We start from the raw sequence: 20,343 nt of genomic DNA, 5'->3' as shown, positions 1-20,343 counted from the left end.
ATAAGCAGTCACAAGGTAAAGCAAACTGAATAATTTAAACTGAAGAAAGAGGAAAAGTCATAAAGTAGTGTAGGTAGACACTGTCCAAGGTTACAGCATATCTATATTGGTGAGGTAATGCTGGGACTAGGTCTTGCTCAACACTGGAGGTTAAAAGCCACTTTAAGGCCATAGCAACGTGCCCACACTCTGTTTTTAAGTCTAGAAGTTGATCTGATCTGAGCAAACCGCTAAGATGATCTGAAGGACCAGGTTCCCAAGAAGTGGAAACCCTACCCAAGCAAGACTAAGTGAGTGTGACGAAAGCAAGACGGTCAAGATTCTATGATCCCTCCTAAAGTTTAAAACACTGAATGGGAACAAAATCAAAGTCTGGAGTACCAATCATTTCCAAAGAGGAAGAAAGGAAAAGACTCTCAGGTGAGGCTCACGCTGCATCTTCTTGCTAATTTCTCCTTTTTTCCCCACCACGTCACTCGCCCATTCTCAGGCGACCCACTGCAACTCAATCCCCCAAGTCGCCCCTTCCCCCTGCTCCGCTTCCTCAACAAAGGTCACTCCTCTTCATCCCTGGCACCTATGATGCTTTCCCTTTCCGGGACGACTTGCTGGCCGCCGCACCCAGGACGGCCTTCGCGCCCACCTCGGAGCAGCCCCCGCGCACGGCCAGCGGCGCGCCCACCCTGCTCGGGCGGGAGTCGGGACACCCCTCCTCGGAGGCCGGAACCGCCGCGCCAGGCCCCTCCCACAGGAAGCCGCCGCCCCCCGGCGCCGGGGCCGCGCCTCCCCCGGCCCACCCCGCGCCGCCTGCCGCCCCCGGACTTCCCTGCGCCCCCACCCGCCAGCTGCGTCCCCAGTGCCCGCGCTGGCTACCTGCAGCGGCCACAGAAGCGGCGCCCAACTCCTCTCCCACTTCCGCTTTCCACAGCCCTCACTCGGGCCAGGTCACGTGACCACGCGCGGTCAGCTGACCCGGAAGAGGCTGGCCGGGCCTCAGGTGTGGGCAACCTAGGCCGGGCCTGAGAACCTCTGGCCAGAAGGCTTTCTTGTCCTTTGTATGTTTAAAAAGTGGGAGGATTTTCCACTTGCTAGATGGTCTCCCAGCAAACAAATTGAAGTCTCGCAGAGTGCCAGGCGCTTCGTTTACTCCTCCCATCAACGCTGAGGGCGGGTCTATCTTAGCTCCATTTTACAGGTGAGAGGAGGCGTTCAATCTATTAAGTCAACAGATATTTATTGAACTCCTTAGGGTTAACAGACAAGATAAAATACAGAACACCGAGTTAAATTGTAATTTTAAACAGCCATTAATACGGAGGTGTGCCCCAAAATATTGTCTGGTACAGTACATATTTATAGTTAAAAAAAAAAAAAAACTCATATGTAATGGGCATCCTATGTTTTAATTTGCTATACCTGACAACCCTAAGCCTACTATGTGCCAGGCACGTTTCTAGACTGTAGAAACTCAAAAGTAGCTTTTGTGGAGCATCTGTTCTTGTGACATAAAACAAAGGTTAGAAAAGCTCCGAAACCTTTGCTGTTGTCCATAAGATGCCCCAGCACACCAAACTAACCCCATTTCGATAATATATGGATTAGATAGAACTTTATGAATTGGAAAATAAAACATTTTAAGTCCATATTCTTTACCAATGGTCAAGAACTTCAGCTTTGACAAGTTGAATGAAGGCTCAAATTTTCACTTTCAATCACCATTAACTAAAATGAGTATTAATCACCTAATTAGCCTTAAGCACTGTGCACTAATTAGTCTGTTATTCTTAGGTCTTCCAGTTGGAGGGATCAGATATGCATACAAATTAAACTGGTTGAGCATTTAGTCTCTACTTTTCCCATCCCAAATCCATCCAGGAGATGGCCTTTTAAGGAGCTACAGTCCTCTCTTAACACCTTAATTCTTACAGTAATCCCATCTATAAAACTATTAAAATCTCTCTAGTAACGTTCTCTAGATGGGAGTTGTACTAATTCTATTCTAGGGGAAGGCCTCTTTGATTTGGTGGCATTTGAGTAGGTGTTCACCTAAAGGAAAAAAGGGATTAGACAAGGCAGTCTCTCACTGTGGGTTAAAGGAGTAAAAGCTTAATATATATCCTGAATAATGGCAGCCCACTCCGGAACTTTTGCCTGGAAAAATCCCATGGACGGAGGAGCCTGGTAGGCTACAGTCCATGGGGTCACAAAGAGTCGGACACGACTGAAAGACTTCACTTTTCTTTCATAAAGTCCATACATGGTCCCTTCCACCCCTCCCCTTTGTTTCTTTCATCTCATCTCCAACTGCAGTTTGACTCAGTACCCTGCTTCAGCCACTCTATCCTGAGGGTCTGTGGACTTGCTTTTCCCCTCTTCCTGGAAAGCTCTTTTCCTGGGTAGTCAGTTGGCTCACCCCCTCATCTCTTTCATATGTTTGCTTAACTGTCCCTTGCAGTAAAGCCTTTCCTGGTTACACTATTTAAAATTGCAACTCATCTCTTCCTTCCCCTCCTCCCAGTCCCTTCCTGATTTGTTTTTTCTCTCCTTATTTCCTCAACTTAGCACTATCTGCCTTTCACATGAATGTGTATATGTATAATCTGTTACCCCCAACAAAAAAATTACGACGACAGGAGCTATAACCCAGCTTCCAAAGCAGTACCTGGCCAATAGGAGGCCTCTTTAAATAATCCGTTGAATGAATAGACTACATCAACTTTTATTGAGCACTGAACTGGCTGCTATAGGTCCTACAATATAGGAGATATTTTAAGACACATAAAAAATGTGAACTATGTCATCATGAAAGCACCCCCAAAAAATTAAAAAGAAGTTGAAATGTTCAGTTAAGGAAAAAGTCCCCTAAAACAGTCCCTGACTTTCAACCTACTTAAAGAATACAACCAAGTAACTGCAATGCAAAGCAGAAGTAATAACTGCTCACTGAGGGCTAGATTTGAAATGTCTTAAGTATGGTGGGAAATAAGGGTCCAAATCTGTCCTTGGAGAAAACTCTGATTTGGGTAATCAGGACCAGTTTGCAGAGGGAACAACACAGTGGCTTCTTGGAGACTAAGTAAGTGGGGGTTGGCAAGAACAATTTTCAGGCAGAAGAGAAAACAAGGTCAAAGGCAGAGACAAGAAAGTCCGGGACACTCCCAGGAAAGTCCAGAGGAATTCTAGATATACTTACTGAATTCAAGTCGTATTTCTTCTGCATCAAGTTTTTCTCTCCCCTACCCAACTGTTAAGTATAAAGTTTTATAGCCTGTAAATTTTCCTGGAAGTGAAGTCAAATATTCACTGGCACACAATCAAGACCTTTTCTCTTTCATAAAGGGTCTCACATGTTAAAGTTGTCATTATCTCCAAATGAGTTATACGTGGAGTCCTTCTACATATGTCTGCTGCTGCTGCTGCTGCTAAGTCACTTCAGTCTTGTCTGACTCTGGGCAGCCCCATAGATGGCAGCCCACCAGGCTCCCCCGTCCCTGGGATTCTCCAGGCAAGATCACTGGAGTGCGTGGCCATTTCCTTTTCCAGTGCGTGAAAGTGAAAAGTGAAAGTGGAGTCGCTCAGTCGTGTCCGACTCTTCGCAACCCCATGGACTGCAGCCTGTCAGACTCCGTCCATGAGATTTTCCAGGCAAGAGTACTGGGGTGGGTTGCCATTGCCTTCTCCGCTACATATGTTTGAAAGTGTTCATTTATTAAGGTAAACTGTTTCCAGTGACAATTTTCATAATAATGTTTGAGATTTCTTCACTTTCTTCATTTTTTAAAAAAACAAGGAGCTTCAAACAACGTGTTTCAGGGTTCACTTCACTTCTGGGTCCTCTGAGGTTTTCTGGTTTTTTTTTTTTTTTGTATTTTGGCAGCATGTGGGATGGTTTCTCAACAAGGGATGGAACTGGGGTCTCCCAGTGAAAGCTCCAAATCCTAACCACTAGGCCACCAAGGAATTTCTTCCCTTCACTTCTGAGAGAACCTGTCCCCAGACACCTTCAGCTACCAAAGACATTACCCTCAACTCCCTGAACACTCCCTTTGGATTTTCAGACCTCATGAGTCTTTGCCCTCATCATCCTTCAAGATGTGGCTCCGAAGCTTAGGCCTCTAAACTCAAACTTGCCCCTCGACACTACACAAGATATCACTTTGTTCGTAGCTATTACATCACCCAAATCGTGGTGGTGTAAATTAGCTATCAGTATGTATTTTTTTCCACAGTCCCAAGGCTTCAGGGGACTTGGAGACTAACATTACAGAGAAAGAGAAAAGGGATTAAAGTATTACCAAAAAATGACAAAAGCTACAAAGTGTCAAGAAACCTATATTGACAAGTATTTTTAATGTTTACTAGAAAAAGAATGGCTCAAAGCCTGATCTTTCTTTTCCTGACCATTCTCCTAAATCAGTGGTTCTCAAGTGTGACCCCAGGTCAGCAGCATCAGTGTCACCTGAAACTTACTAGAAAGGCAGCTTGTCCATCTCTGCCCAGACGTACTGAATCAGAAACTGAGGACGAAGCCCAGCTATTTCTAGTTCTGCAATCTCTCCAGGTGATTCTGATTTACACTCAAGTTGGAGAACATTGATCTAGGTCATTCTCCTTCACCATAGTGTCCACAGAGTTATTGCTGATTTCAATAAACCTCTTTTATTGTGGGGTCTAGTTTCTATATAATCCCTGCCTTTCCAGGCAGCAGGAGCAGTCAATTAAGGAATAAATTAGAGACAGGAATATTAGTGAACTATATTTTCACTATAGTGAACTATATTTTGAGTGAACTATATTTTCTAGGCATGAAATAAAAACTTAATGGGAATGAATGGAGAAGGGACCCAGGTACCTCAAACCATTTCAGAAGTGACATCAATAAACTTGAGCAAGAGGAGTACAGGTTGAAATAAAGATGACTCAGAAGAGATTCTTACCTTGAATGCCTTTTTTGGTGATGCCATTAGTAAAAATAGGAACTCAACCAGTGAAGAAATTTTAAGCGGGGGCAGGAGAGACAATTACCTAGTTTTAACCCTCCTCCTGAGTAATAATGCCAAAAATGTTCAGAAGGATGTGGCCAAAAGACTAGGTTATGGAATAAACAAGGATTGGACCTATAGATTCCAGAGGTATTCATATAATGTGATCATTATGACCAGCTTTGAGGATAGATAGTACTGGTGAAGGAGAAAACAGAGAGACATGGAGGCCAAGACAGTTCTGTGGATGGTGCCCTGTGTGCAAGGCAGAAGAGAATGCACTAAAGGAGGCTGAAAAATCACCAGAGATGCAGGGGGACCATAGTGATGCATCATGAGAGTGAAGAGAGGAGAGACAGTCCAGAAAGAGGAGATGGTCAGCCATGTAAAATTCTGCAGAGGAACTGAGAATGTCAGAAATAAGAACAACAACACAAATTGATATGATAGGGAATTCCCTGGTAGTTCAGTGGTTAAGACCCCCCAGAGGTGTGAATGACTTTTTGGAGGTACAAGGGCTAAATTATAATCAAGGGGTGAAAACTGGAGTGAAGACTAGAAAGATAGTATAGAATTAACTCAACACCACTGAAGATAGATGACTGAAAAGACATTATTCAGTCAAGTTCACCAGCATGAATTTCTAACAGACCAGATTTCATAATTACGGAATTTCAGCAAGGAATTATGAGCCCTGTTTTATGTAAGTGGAGCAAGAATATTAAGGTAAAAAATTGAGAGATAGAGATCCCTGCCCCAAATTGCTCAAAATGAAGTAGGGGTAAGAAAGCAGGGGTTGGCCTGGCATAAAGGTAAGAAAGTGGCTCTGAGTTGGTTTGTTTCAGTGTTAATGCACCATTTAGTCAATGTTAGCCTGGCCTCGTTTTCTTGAGCAACCACCCCTTGCCTATAAAATAGTATTTCATAGAGTTGTTTAGTCACGAAGTCATGTCCAACCCGTTTGCGACCTCATGGACTGTAACCTGCCAATCCCCTTCTGTCCATGGAATTTCCCAGGCAAGAATATTGGAGAGGGTTGCCACTTCCTTCTCCAGGGGCTCTTCCCCACCCAGGGGTTCAACTGGAGTCTCCTACCTTGGCAGGTAGTGTTCTTTAGTACTGAGCCACCAGGGAAGCCCAGTCTTTAGGTCATCTGAACCGACTGACTCAACAATAAAACCAAATACAGAATATTTGAATTCAAGTGTACAGAAGCTGGGGCATCTCCAGGCAAGAATATGACCCCATGGGGTGTCTCCAGGCAAGAACACTGGAGTGGGTTGCTATGCCTTTCTACAGTGAATCTTCCAGACTCAGGGACCCGAACTTGGGTCTCCTGCATTACAAGTAGATACTTTAACGCTGAACCACCAGGGACGCCCTAAGGGCCAATTAAAGTCTCTAAGGACTGCAAGGAGATCCAACCAGTCTATTCTGAAGGAGATCAGCCCTGGGATTTCTTTGGAAGGAATAATGCTAAAGCTGAAACTCCAGTATTTTGGCCACCTCATACGAAGAGTTGACTCATTGGAAAAGACCCTGATGCTGGGAGGGATTGGGGACAGGAGGAGAAGGGGACGACAGAGGATGAGATGGCTGGATGGCACCACTGACTCGATGGACGTGAGTCTGGGTGAACTCCGGGAGTTGGTGATGGACAGGGAGGCCTGGCGTGCTGCCATTCATGGGGTCGCAAAGAGTCGGACACGACTGAGCGACTGAACTGAACTGAAGGATCAATAGTGTTAGTCACTCAGTCGTGCCCGACTCTTTGCACCCCATGGGCTGCAGCCCACCAGGCTCCTCTGTCCGTGAGATTTTCCAGACAAGGACACTGGAATGTGTTGCCATTTCCTTCTCCAGGGGATCTTGCCAACCCAGGGATCGAACCCAGGTCATCTGCACTGCAGGCAGATTCTTTAACGAGTGGGCTACAAGGGAAGCCCCTGAGGGCCAATTATGAAAGTGAAGTCGCTCAGTCGGGTCCGACTCTTTGCGACCCCATGGACTGTAGCCTATCAGGCTCCTCCATCCATGGGATTTTCCAGGCAAGAGTGCTGGAGTGGATTGCCCTTTCCTTCTCCAGGGGATCTTCCTGACCCAGGAATCGAACCCGGGTCTCCCGCATTGCGGGCAGACGCTTTACTGTCTGAGCCACCAGGGAAGCCCTGAGGGCCAATAGTTGATGCCAAACAGCGTTTTCTCAGGCGACCACCCCCCGCCAGATCCCTCCCAAGATTTGACCGCGCCCACACCTCCCAGGCAATCGGGCGGCCGTACTGCGCAGGCGCGCCGGTTGCTCAGAGCCGGAAAATGCCGGCGCGCCCGCCAGGCGTCGCCGCTTAGCTGCAGCTTCTTTTCTCGGTTCCCAGGGGCCCGGATTGGTACCGAGCGACTGGCGGAAGCTCCGCGCGCATGCGCGGTGTGGCCTCGTTGGGCCAACATGGCGCCGGTGGAGCACGTTGTAGCGGATGCCGGGGCGTTTCTGCTGGATGCGGCTTTGCAGGTACAGGGTGCTTCTGTGGAGAGGAGCGGGGTCTGGGCTGGTGGCCCCTGACGGAGTTTGGGAAATCCGGCAGCACGTTGCGTGGTGCGGAATGGTGTGAGCTGGGCTGGTCTCCCCGCAGGACATCGGGAAGAACATCTACACCATCCGGAATGTGATCAGCGAGATTCGGGACAAGGCCACGCGCAGGCGGCTCGCCGTGCTGCCCTACGAGCTGCGTTTCAAGGAGCCCTTCCCTGAATACGTGCGACTGGGTGAGTACCTCTGCCCGATGTTGATAGTGAAGCTGGGTCCCAGGTTGCTGACTGAACCTGCTCTGGTGCTAGTTGGAGCCTGGTTACTTTATCAGAGTTGGTTTAGAAACCCCACGGTCAAGATCCTGGTGGGAGAGAGGCTTCCTGAGTCATGAGTTAGCCAGGCCTTGCTGCTTACTAGCTATGTTCCCTTGCGTGTATCACTCAGACTCTCTAGGCGTCAGTTTCCTCATCTGTAAAATGGGATTAACAAAAGTACCTATCCTCGAGGTTGCTGGGAGCATTAAAGGAAGAATAATGTCACTCAGCACAGTGTCCAGCGTTTTGTAAATATTAAATTTGTTTGGATTAAAAATAGAAGTCCTGCCCTGGAAAGGACCTAGGTGGCTGAAAGTGTTTTTAGGGGTTTTAGGGTTTAAAGGCTGATATTGGAGATGATGCTACCTACACTACTTGTGACTTCTTTAGCTTTCTCTAACATACTAGTTTTGTGATCTTTGACAAGTTACTTAATCTTTCTGAGAAAATACTAATAGTATTTAGTTCACAAGATTTGGCTAAAGCAGTCCCACTCCTAGGGATATACTGAGACAAAGCTGTAGTAACTCAGAAAGATACATGCACCCCTATATTCATAGCAGCACTATTTGCATTTGCCAAGACATGAAAACCACCCAAATGTCTATTGACAGATGAATGGATAAAGAAGATATGGTACAGATATACAATGAAATACTACTCAGCCATAAAAAAGAACAAAATAATGTCATTTGCAGCAACATGCATACAACTAGAGATTATCATACTAAGAAAGACACATATCATATGACATTACTTATATGTGAAATATAAAATGTGACACAAATGACCTATCAGAAACAGAATCACAAGCATAGAGAACAGACTTCTGGTTGTCAAGAGGGAGGGAGTTGAGGGAGGGAGGTTGGGTTATTAGCAGATGTAAGCTTTTATATATAGACTGGATAAACAACAAAATTCTACTGTATAGCACAGAGAACTGTATTCAGTATCCTATAATAGACCATAATGGAAAAGAACATTTTTAAAAGGAATATATATGTGTAAATGTATAGCTGAATCACTTTTTTGTACAGTAGCAATTAACACAACATTGTGAATCAGCTGTATTTCAACTTAAAAAAATTTTTTTTTTTCAACTTAAAAATTTTTGTAAAGATTTGACTGAAGGACAAAATGAAAAGCTTTTAACATAGCACTTGATACATAGTACCCAATAAATTTTAGCTGCTGTTAATTAATAGCTGCATTTTTAGTGAGCTGTATACTTATTGTTCCTGGTGCTAAAGTAGCAAACTAAGATCATGGCATCTGGTCCCATCACTTCATGACAAATAGATGGGGAAACAGTGGCTGACTTTATTTTTGGGGGCTCCAAAATCACTGCAGATGGTGACTGCAGCCATGAAATTAAAAGACGCTTACTCCTTGAAAGGAAAGTTATGACCAACCTAGATAGCATATTCAAAAGCAGAGACATTACTTTGTCAGCAAAGGTCTGTCTTGTCAAGGCTATGGTTTTTCCAGTGGTCATGTATGATTGTGAGGGTTGGACTATAAAGAAAGCTGAGTGCCGAAGAATTGATGCTTTTGAACTGTGGTGTTGGAGAAGACTCTTGGGAGTCCCTTGGACTGCAAGGAGATCCAACCAGTCCATCCTAAAGGAGATCAGTCCTGGGTGTTCATTGGAAGGACTGATATTGAAGCTGAAACTCCAATACTTTGGTCACATGCTGCGAAGAGTGGACTCATTTGAAAAGACCTTGACGCAGGGAAAGATTGAGGGCAGGAGGAGAAGGGGTGACAGAGGATGAGATGGTTGGATGGCATCACGGACTCAATGGACATGTGTTTGAGTGGACTCAGGGAGTTGGTGATGGATAGGGAGGTCTGGCGCACTGCGGTTCATGGGATCGCAAAGACTGAGCAACTGAACTGAATGTAGCAGAAGACATCTTTCTGTTAATGTGTCAAAATATTATTGTATATGCTTATTATTGATGTCTCAGGAGAATAACAACACAAGAGCTGAAGATCACTTTGTGTTAAATAGGGATGTGGGTTTTCTTGTTGGGGTGGGTTTACATACAAAAACTGTTCAATATTTGTTACCCAGTATTTTTGTCTCATCATAGACAATAATTATTGGTTGAATCACCTTTCCATCCCACTTGTACTGTGATCATCCATTCTATTAAAAAGAACTGTTAGAATCACAGAACTTTATTGCTGAGGGAGAAGAGACTTTCTATTCTAATATAATACCAGAGCCTAGAAAAGGAACTCTTATCATTTGCAAATATTATGCTAACTTTCAATGATTTTCTATTAACTTTTTTCTGTCCCTTCATCTGCACTCAATAAGGACATTACAGTAAACATAACTGGCATAAATCTTGAGAGATACAAATGTCTTGGTTCTGAGTAGAAAAAGATCAGGAGATGAATGAGTGAGGTGTGTTTGGGGATACTGATCCAAAGTTCTTTTCATACTTTCATTACAGTTATCCAGAGTCATATGGCTCTTTGCTTTTAACTGAAGTTTGGAATCTCTTGTTTACAGTGACTGAGTTTTCAAAGAAAACCGGAGACTATCCTAGCCTTTCTGCTACAGATATCCAAGTACTGGCACTTACTTACCAGCTGGAAGCAGAATTTGTTGGGGTGTCTCACCTAAAACAAGAACCAGAAAAGGTAAATAAGAAGGATTGTGATTTCATCCATTTTTACTTTTTTATTATGAGAACTATCAGATGTACAGAAGTAGAGGGAGTAGTGTAATGGACCCAGTGTCCCCATCATTCCGCCTCCATAGTTACCAACTTATGACCAGTCTGTTTTCATCTCCACCCACTCTAGCCATGAGCATTTTGAATTCAGACATCTTATTTCACTGATATTTCTTGGTGTGTCTTGAAAGAGATAAGGTATGTCTTTTTAAAATATAACCACAAAACCAATATTACACCTACACAAAATTAATAGCAATTCCCTGGTATCATCAAATATCCAAATGTGTGTTTGTTCACATTTCTTAATTATTTTATAAATTTTTTAATAGTTTATTTGTTTGAATCAGGATCCAGATAAGGTTCATTACATTGTAGTTAGCAAATGTGTCTCAGTCTTGACCTGTAAGTTCTTGGTGAGAATGGCTAAATTTTAAAATGCTGAAAGAGGAACTTTCCTGGTGGTCCAGTGGCTAAGACGCCAAGTTCCCAATGCAGGGGTCCCAGGTTCAATCCCTGGTTAGGGAACTAAATCCCACATGCTGCACCTAAGCAGCTTTGTATACTGTAACTAAAAGATCTTGCATGCCACAGCTGAGACCTAGCACAGCCAAATAAATTTTTTTTTTTAATTTAAAAATGCGAAAAAAAAAATAAAAAATAAAAATGCGGAAAGAGAGTAAAAATCAATTATATTATCACTACTTTTGAAAAAATGGAATTCTTTTCCAGAAACAAGCAAGAAGGAATACCAAATATGCTACCATTTTTTTCAACTCTTTCTAACCTTCAAAATTCTGGGTTCCTGTTGTGCTTTTACAGATTTGTCCAACTCGTTTAAGTTGAAGAGATTAATGGTTTTGTGCCTGGGCCGCACTGACTGTTTCCAGGCCAGAGGATTTTGGAAGATAGATAGTTTATACTGTAATAAGTAATTTCAACTAGTGGTTACAAAGAATGACTTGATCTCCACTGTCTAAAGTCATCAAAACTAGTAGACTTGTGAGCACTCCACTGTAGTGGACCGATGTTCCTATTCTAGTTGGAACTGCCTTCACTTGTTCTCAGCCAGGTTTAGAGTCCTCCAATCCAAAAAGTCTAAAAGCGATGCCGAAAGTACAGACTTCTGTGTGTCACCAGAATGTTTTGGGGGGATGGGAGTCAAGGGAATAGTTTTACATAAAGGCTGACTTTGTGGCTGAGCCGGGTTTCTGTTTTGGCATCTGTCAACTTGAGATTCCTAAAAACCACCCTTTCCTGCAGTCTTTTGGGCGGGAGTTAACCTGTTTTGTATCAGAAGCTTTAAAACTCCTCTCTCTTGACCCAGCAATTCCACTTTTGGGCATTTATCCTAAGGATGTAACCAAAGATACTTCCAAGTTTTATACATAATGATGTGCATTAGAGCTTTATGTCCAGGGCCAAAAAAGGAATGTCCTAAAATGGTTATTTGGTGGTAGTGGACTCCCTGAATAATTCTTCATATATATTTTTATGTTTCTCACTCTTTAAAAAACATTGAATAAATCTTTTTTATTTCAATAACCAGGGGGAAGTATTTTGTTTTCTGTTTTTTTTTTTTTTTTTAATTACTCTTCCATGTTGAATTTTCAGCCTGTATTTCTTTGCTTAGTGCTGTCTCTTGTTCCTTTTTCTTTTTAAAGGTTAAAGTGAGTTCATCGATTCAGCACCCGGAAACGCCTCTGCACGTTTCTGGTTTCCATCTGCCCTCAAAGGTAATTTCTGAGACAGGCTGGGCTCTTCATGCTTTTTTCTGCTCCATGTCAGATCTCCACAAATTCCAGGGAACCAAATTTATCCCGAGAGATGCTGCAATATGTCCAGCCCTGCCTGATCTGACTTGTACATTGTATATCATGTCATCTTTAACACTCTCTCTCAGTTTTCAGGTTTTAAAATTACTCTTCTTTTAATCTCAGCCTAAACCCCCACGAGAAACAGTAGAACACAGACACCCAGCCAATGAGCCTGAGGACCTAGAGTTCAGTTCCTTCATGTTCTGGAGAAATCCTTTGCCTAACATTGATTGTGAACTGCAGGAGCTGCTGGTAAGGCCCTGCCTTATGATCTGATGACCACAGACTAGCATCTTCCAGCTGCACCCATGGGCAGGGAGTTTGAATTCTATTAATGTTTCAGATGGATGGAGGTGAGGATGTTCCAAATGAGGAGGAGGATGAAGAGAATGGACTTGATGAAAGACAGGACCAAGACAGTGATGACGACGGGGGTGGGTGGATAACCCCCAGCAACATCAAGCAGATCCAGCAGGAGATGAAGCAGTGTGCTGTCCCCAAGGACGTGCGGGTCGGCTGTGTGACTACAGACTTCGCCATGCAGGTGGGTGGAGTGGGTATCTGTCTGCCTGGGCTCAGTGTCATACCTGTACGGACAGTGGTCCCTCGGAGGTTGGGGATGGGATGTGCAGAACTGTTACATAATGCTTCTTTTCCTGGTTCTAGAACTTTGCCTATGCTCTTTGGTAATTTGCCATTTCGCTTGGAGGTTGGGGATTCATAATATATTGACAAAATGTATATAGTACATTACATTTCTAACGTCTGACATTCACAATCGGTTGGTGCTTTTCTTTCAGTGTTTGTAATGTTCTGTGCTGTGTTCAGTATTTCGAGACTATAGAGGTTTCCAACCCAGAAATGAATAATTTTGCTCTGACACAATGAATGTCTCTGTTAAAGAGATTGCTTTAAAAAAAAAGAGAGATCACTCATGGGAGGTTTTGGCTAATTAACGCTCACAGTCAGTCGCACTTGGTATCAGAAGAATCTGGGTCCTTGTCCTGGTTTACCCGTCTTGAGAGGCATCCTACGCTTGCTTTTCTTGAGCAGAAGCCCTTCATAAGCCAGACCAGGGTTTGTGAAGTTCTCTTAACTGTGATTATGCAGGTGTTAAAGATAATGTCGGTTTTGCTCTGAGTTCGGTTCCCCGTTAACGTGTCGGTTGCAGAATGTCCTGCTGCAGATGGGGCTGCACGTGCTGGCCGTGAACGGCATGCTGATCCGCGAGGCCCGGAGCTACATCCTGCGCTGCCATGGCTGCTTCAAGTACGTAGCCAGTAGTGTGGGCGCCGGTGCCCCTGTCGAGCACCCGTCTCTTCCTAAACCTGTGGGCTTCTTGAAAGGGAGCCTTGCCTTCTGTGCAGGTGTTCCTTCCACCTCAGATTAGCCCCAGTGACGGGATGGTTTCTTGCACAGAATAATTATTTCCTAACCCCTGTTGAGAGGGTTCCGTTCACTTGCACAGACATCAGGTCAGGGGCCTGGCCTCTCTGGCAGTTGCATGCAGCTCTTGTCTCCTGCCCCTGGGAACTGAGGGCGAATTCCTTAAGGACAGACACTAGGGCTCCTGCTTGGTCCTTGAGAGCAGCAGCTTCTCCTGTTCAGAGTCCACCATTGGGGCTTGAGAGGGGAGGAGAGAGGCCTGGGGGTCAGCCTCAACGCCCACACCCATCGACCATAGCAGCTTCGTAGTGCTTCCTGTATGATTCGTTAATAAATTTTCAGCATCTCCAGAGCCACCTCCTGGCATCATGCCCAGTGACATGACATTTGGGGCCGAGGTATTCAGTAATAGTTATAATAATGTAATAGCATGGCCCTGGAGAAGGGGGGCTGGTGGTAAGAGCGCTGACTCTGGAGCCATATTCCTTGGGCGTATGCATGCTACTTATTGGCTCTGTGACCTTGAGCAGCTAGCTATCTTGCCTAGCTGCCATTTCCCCACCTGTGAAATGCAGATATACCCACCTCATGGGCTTGTTTCCAGGGTACACTTGTAGCATAATGCCTGACAGAATTCGGTGAAGCGTTCACGGCCACTGCAAAAACATCCTGCTCAGTTTTCTTACTACCTGTGTCATTTTCCCCTGGGACCGTGGGCCAGCAGTGTGCATGTATCAGCCGCGCGATACAGCCGGGCAGCCCTGGTCCAGGATGGCAGTGCAGTTCAGCCTGTCCCCTTCCACTTCTTGGGCTGCCTCCTCCTCCTCCGAGGCCCGAGACTCGCCATGCGCCCCGGGGACTGGGTCTGCTGCCTGAGGCTCCAGTGCAGTGAGGCTCCTTTGTGTCTATAGGACAACGTCTGACATGAGCCGAGTGTTCTGTGCACACTGTGGAAACAAGACGCTGAAGAAGGTGTCCGTGACCGTCAGCGATGACGGGACCCTGCACATGCACTTCTCCCGCAACCCGAAGGTGCTAAATCCTCGCGGCCTGAGGGTGAGTGGAACGGCTTCCCCTCCCCTGACGGCAGGGCCCAGGGTTGGGGAAGCTAGACCTCTTAGCATCAGGAGCAAATGATCAGAGAGAAGAACAAAGCCTCATGATTTCTACAAGATAGTTCGTGAAAGCCTGTGATCCAGATGGGGAAGGCTCACAATTCAGCCTCACCATGAGCTTTTTGAGGAGTTTGCAGTCTAAGAAGAAATCACCAGTAATTCCACACAATAAATTACATGTGGGGTCACAGAGAGGTTGTTTGTAGGGTGGTGGAGGTTGGATGTGTGCGGGAGTTTGAGGATGGGCAGAATTTCCAGAAGGTCCAAGAACCACAAGGGAAGGGGTGTGAAGTGCTCTGCACAAGAGTTCTGCCTGGACACACAGCCGAATGGATTTGTCTTGAGGAATCAGGAGAGAAGCATTGAAAGGCCAGCAGGTATTCCTAGGCAGATGCCACTAATGTGAGAAGGGTTGTTCATTTTTAAATTTTCTATTCTGAAATAATTTTAGATTTATAGAAAAGTTGCCAAAAAATAGTACAAATTCCCATTTAATTTCCCAATTTAATCGTTTACTACATTTGCTCTGTCGTTTATATATATTTTTTCTTTTCCCCTAAAAGCCATCTGAGAGTAAATGCTACCTGCTGCCCTTTGGCCCCTAGATACTTTGCTGTGTGTTTCCTGAATCAGGAACTTTGGCTTTCACGCCCACTGTACAGTTACTAAAACCAAGACGTTAACGTTACTTCAGCACTACTATCTGGCTTCCCAGATGGCGCAAGTGGTCAAGAATCTGCCTGCCAGTGCAGGAGATGTTAAGAGATGCAGGCTCGATCCCTGGGTTGGGAAGATCCCCTGGAGTAGGAAGCGGCAACCCACTCCAGTATTCTTGCCTGGAGAATCCCATGGACAGAGGAGCCTGGTGGGCTACAGTCCGTGGGGTCACAAAGAGTCAGATGCAACTCAGTGACCTAGCCTGCAGTTCTGCTGTCTATGGGTCATATTCAAAGTTTGACATGGATTTCCTTTGCAGCAAAAGAAGAAAGGGTTAGGCTCACACGTTGTGTTTGTCATCTCTCTTTAAAACTGAAGTAGTTTGTCAAGTCTGTTGTCTTTCACACCTTGACACTTTTCAATGGTTTTAAAGAGTCCAGAGCAGTTCCCTAACATCGCTCATTGGGTTTGCCTGGTGTTCCCTCCTGCTTAGGTTCAGGCTGTGCAGTGTTGGCAGGAGCACCCGGAAGTGATGCTGGGTCTTCCCAGTGCATCCTGTCAGGGGGGAAATGATAACTAGTTGTCCAGTTTACTGCTAGTAATAACTTTGATCACTTAGTTAAGGCAGTTTCTTATGTAATGCCAATATAATTAACCAAAACCAAGATGATCAAATTTCCCATAAGGTTATTATTTGTAATTAATAAGTAGAGAAAGATAGTCGGAAGTCTGCAGTCTTTCTGTCTTTATCTGAGAGTATGTAGTCAGCATACGGCTTTGGGTTTTGCATCTGTGAGGTGAGGTGAGGCTCAAGTGGGAAGATGCATGTCAGGGGCTTAGTGCACAGCAGGCAGTGGTGATAGACTCCACTGGGGTTGTCAGCCCACATGCAGAGTTGTCAGCTGAGCTTTCAGGATCTGGTGTGCATGAATACGAATCCCGGTCCTTCTAATGGCCTTTCCCCTTCTTGTTGGCAGTACTCTCTCCCCACTCCCAAAGGGGGCAAGTATGCCATCAACCCCCACCTGACCGAGGATCAGCGCTTCCCTCAGCTGCGACTTTCCCGAAAGGCCAGGCAGAAAACCGACGTGTTTGCCCCTGACTACGTAGCTGGGGTGTCTCCCTTTGCAGAGAATGACATCTCCAGCCGCTCAGCCACCCTGCAGGTCCGAGACAGCACCCTGGGAGCCGGGAGGAGACGGTTAAATCCCAATGCTTCCAGAAAGAAGTTTGTGAAGAAAAGGTGAAGCATAAGCTCGACGGGCAAGCTGGACAGCTGCCAGGAGACCCGGTCTCAGGTTCCCCAGTGTGCCAGCCCCACAACCCCCTGGACACAGAGAAAGGGCCTGACTTCCTCAGCGCTGCCTTGGGACTTGCTGTGGTGCCTCGGGTTGGGTTTGTGGTGGAGCCTGGCTAACCCCTGACCTGTGCGCATCCAGAGAACCGGGATTCCTGCCTTGTTGAGGGAGTTTGACGAAAACACAGCTGATGGTGCCTGGAGCAGATCTTCAACCTTTAAAGACAGGAACTTCTAAGTGGTAATATTTTTCTAATAAATGTGATTATAAGCTTCTGTGCATTTTTTTCTTAAATTTTATTTTTAAACTTTACAATATTGTATTAGTTTTGCCAAATATCGAAATGAATCCACCACAGGTATACCTGTGTTCCCCATCCTGAACCCTCCTCCCTCCTCCCTCCCCATACCCTCCCTCTGGGTCGTCCCAGTGCACCAGCCCCAAGCATCCAGTATCGTGCATCGAACCTGGACTGGCAACTCGTTTCATACATGATATTATACATGTTTCAATGCCGTTCTCCCAAATCTCCCCACCCTCTCCCTCTCCCACAGAGTCCGTAAGACTGATCTATACATCAGTGTCTCTTTTGCTGTCTCGTACACAGGGTTATTGTTACCATCTTTCTAAATTCCATATATATGCGTTAGTATACTGTATTGGTGTTTTTCTTTCTGGCTTACTTCACTCTGTATAATAGGCTCCAGTTTCATCCATCTCATTAGAACTGATTCAAATGTATTCTTTTTAATGGCTGAGTAATACTCCATTGTATATATGTACCACAGCTTTCTTATCCATTCATCTGCTGATGGGCATCTAGGTTGCTTCCATGTCCTGGCTATTATAAACAGTGCTGCGATGAACATTGGGGTACACGTGTCTCTCTCTTTCCCTTCTGGTTTCCTCAGTGTGTATGCCCAGCAGTGAGAGAAATGCTTAAGGTGTGCACTCAAGGATCAAGCATTTAGGTTTTCTTTTTGCCAGAAAGTATACTAGGTACTAATTTTATTATTTAAAAAAAAAAATTGTAGCTCTTAATTTTAACTCATTTTGAAAACATTTCAGTCATCCAGGAAAATACCTAGACTCTCCCATTGTTAACATTTTTTATTTGCTTTTCCCTTTCTTCACACACAAAGTGTCTCCTAGGACAGTGATGTTCTTTTACATAACCACAGCACAGTGATCAAATTCAGGAAATTTAACATGATACATTACTGTTACCTAATACATAACACTTCAGATTTTACCAACTTGCCCCGGTACTGTCCTTCATAACATTTTCCCCCAGATCTGAACAATCTCTCCACCTTTGTCATTTGTGAAGTTGACCTTTTTAATAGTATTAGCCAGGTTTTCAACATGCCCCTCTATTTGGGCTGGACAGGATGTTTCCTTGTAATTAGATGGAGGTGACCCACATGGGACAAGAAAGCTACATACGTTGTCATTGGTTCTCAGTGCCTCACCCTAAATGATGCTTAACAGATTACTTGGTAAATAAACCTGCTGAGTAGATTTCTTAAGTTCTTTACATTAACAGCATATTCACAGAGTGCTAGCTTCAAAAGTTCCTTACATCAAGTTTTTCCCTGTATGGTTGTCTATTTGCTGCTGCTAAGTCGCTTCAGTCGTGTCCAACTCTGCGCAACCCTATAGACGGCAGCCCACCAGGCTCCCTGTCCCTGGGATTCTCCAGGCAAGAGTACTGGAGTGGGGTGCCATTGCCTTCTCCAATGCATGAAAGTGAAGTCGCTCAGTCGTGCCCGACTCTTAGCGACCCCATGGACTACAGCCCACCAGGCTCCTCCATCCATGGGATTTTCCAGGCAAGAGTACTGGAGTGGGGTGCCATTGCCTTCTATTTAGTATAAAGCTAATTGGGGGGAACTTAAATTCAGTTTAAGGTATTTCCTGTCCTATGTATTTTTTAAATGTGAAAACTCAGTTCTGAAAGTAAAAACTATGTAAACTATGTGAAACAGAGGTGTGTGTACAACTAGATGGCCTTCCCCTCTCATCCCCGTTTCCTCTTTTTCCCTGGCTAATCCATTTCATTTGTTTCTGACTTATCCTTGTGTTTTCTTTTGCAAAAAAGTGTGGGTGTGTGTTACATTTTGGAAGACAAGGCAGTATCTCGTCCACTGCTCATAGGCACACAGAACAGTACCTGGAACATGGTGGGTGCCCAGTAAATACTTGTTGCATATATTTGGCGTTTAATACTAGCCTTGTAAAAACTGAGATATATATATAACCAAACACTACCTGCTGGCCATGCATCACGACTTTCTCCTGACTGATTTAAGAGTTTCAGTTTCAGTTGTTGAAGACAGAGCCAGAATACTAGCTTGGTTGTGGAGGTTGCCTTTAAACCCTTTAGGGTTGTCTTTATACAGTTTCACTCCTGGCCAACAGGAAGTAAAAGGGTTCATATTTACCCTCTCACCTGAAACAATAAAGAGCTAAAACACGGAAAACCATAGTATTCAGCTTCTGGAGGTCAAGCAGGTGATCCCTAAGAGAGGAGGAGACAGGTGAGCTCCACAATTGCACTGGTTTGATATCGAGAGAGAATTTCCAGAAGGAAGAGGTGAAGCAACAGTGCCGGGAGGCCAGGAGGGCCCAAAGAAAGGGAAGGAGCAGCCATCACAGCGCTTGAGTGCACGCAAGCATTCCAGGTCTGCAGAGGGGCCCCTGTGCATCCTCGGCGAAGCACTGATGAGCACTTAAACGTGAGGCGTTTCCTGAGGCTGGGGAAGGAAATACCCCTCCCCACCCAAACGAGATAATCCTCGAAGCTCACCCGAAGCCAGGGACGCTTCACACTCTTGCTATACAGAGTGGAAAACTTCCTAATTCACAGGCATCAGGCAGGTACTCCAGATCAGGAAACAATTATTTCCAGACTAAAGGCTGCTCTGGTCTCACCCGACAAAGCCAACCTTGCAAGAATCCTACTCCTAGTTTGATGCCAGAACCAGTCTTGTGGCTCCACCCAATCCCACTGGAACAAGAAACAATCCCTGGGACTTCCCCGCTGGTCTAGTGCACCTGCCGATGCACAGGACATGGGTTCGATCCCTGGTTCGGGAACTAAGATCCCACAAGCTTTGCAGCAACTGAAACTCCGTGTCTCGACTAGAGAGCCCACGCACCCCAACCACCGAGCCTGCCTGCTGCGACTAAGACCGGACGTGGCCAAAAGTAATTTTTTTTTTAAGAGAAAGTTCAGTGTTCTCACATTTTCAAAACACTCTCCCAAGGAAGCAGTATCATCCTAATTCATAGCCAAGCAGCAACAGTCTGGGGGATCTAGAAGAATACCCCATATACATTATTATCAATGACCCAAGTTTGATCCCCAAGTCAGGAAGATGCCTTGGAGAAGGAAATAGCAACCCAACTCCAGTATTTTTGCCTGGGAAATCCCGTGGACAGAAGAATCTGGCAGGGTACAGTCCATGGGGTCACAAGAGTCGGACCCAACTGAGCAACTAAACCTACCTATCTACCCCAGTATTTATGGACAGGAAGAAATCTGGAGTGGAAATATT

The 20,343-nt window shown here is 45.1% G+C and overlaps 2 protein-coding genes across 9 annotated transcripts in view; one reads left to right on the top strand and one right to left on the bottom strand.

Moving 5' to 3' along the window:
- Window positions 1–4,130, bottom strand: part of WWP2 (WW domain containing E3 ubiquitin protein ligase 2) — a 146,734-nt gene extending 142,604 nt beyond the window's left edge. For 3 of the 6 annotated variants that reach the window (XM_086351550.1, XM_086351548.1, XM_086351551.1), the window contains exon 1: window positions 874–926. Coding sequence is in view for 1 of the 6 variants with exons in the window: in XM_086351545.1 (XP_086207671.1) it covers window positions 3,194–3,220 (27 nt within the window). In the remaining 5 variants the exon portion in view is untranslated. Of the gene's footprint in view, window positions 1–643; window positions 744–873; window positions 927–3,193 lie in introns of those variants that run through there. The other 3 variants (XM_086351545.1, XM_086351549.1, XM_086351547.1) reach the window with 3 other exon arrangements.
- On the top strand, window positions 57–17,058 carry NOB1 (NIN1 (RPN12) binding protein 1 homolog). 3 transcript variants are annotated; one of them, XM_086351553.1, is made up of 10 exons: window positions 57–420; window positions 7,355–7,488; window positions 7,610–7,742; window positions 10,345–10,475; window positions 12,175–12,246; window positions 12,451–12,579; window positions 12,671–12,871; window positions 13,499–13,596; window positions 14,625–14,769; window positions 16,463–17,058. In XM_086351553.1, exons 1-10 carry the CDS (start codon window positions 354–356, stop codon window positions 16,730–16,732), a joined length of 1,380 nt encoding a protein of 459 aa, XP_086207679.1. In that variant the 5' UTR covers window positions 57–353; the 3' UTR covers window positions 16,733–17,058. The 3 variants fall into 3 exon arrangements, 2 of the variants coding, with proteins under 2 accessions (XP_086207679.1, XP_086207678.1); XR_015145683.1 differs by lacking the exon at window positions 57–420 and having other exon boundaries at window positions 7,398–7,488; window positions 13,438–13,596; XM_086351552.1 differs by lacking the exon at window positions 57–420 and having other exon boundaries at window positions 7,398–7,488.
- The last annotated feature ends 3,285 nt before the right edge of the window (window positions 17,059–20,343 follow it).

Source organism: Bos grunniens, chromosome 18 (assembly GCF_055505025.1).
Source record: "Bos grunniens cultivar Pamir isolate PY7600 chromosome 18, Bosgru_T2T1.0, whole genome shotgun sequence".
Taxonomy (NCBI): domain Eukaryota; kingdom Metazoa; phylum Chordata; class Mammalia; order Artiodactyla; family Bovidae; genus Bos; species Bos grunniens.
Note: the sequence above shows the minus strand (reverse complement) of the source record. Positions and strands in the feature narration are given on the sequence as shown.

Bases quoted from the DNA above. Each gene is read 5' to 3' on its own strand.
- NOB1 (XM_086351553.1), top strand. From the start codon at position 354: ATGGGAACAAAATCAAAGTCTGGAGTACCAATCATTTCCAAAGAGGAA. The intron at 7,489-7,609 runs GTACAGGGTGCT...GTCTCCCCGCAG, and splicing joins TGCTGGATGCGGCTTTGCAG to GACATCGGGAAGAACATCTA. The intron at 10,476-12,174 runs GTAAATAAGAAG...TTCTTTTTAAAG, and splicing joins TAAAACAAGAACCAGAAAAG to GTTAAAGTGAGTTCATCGAT.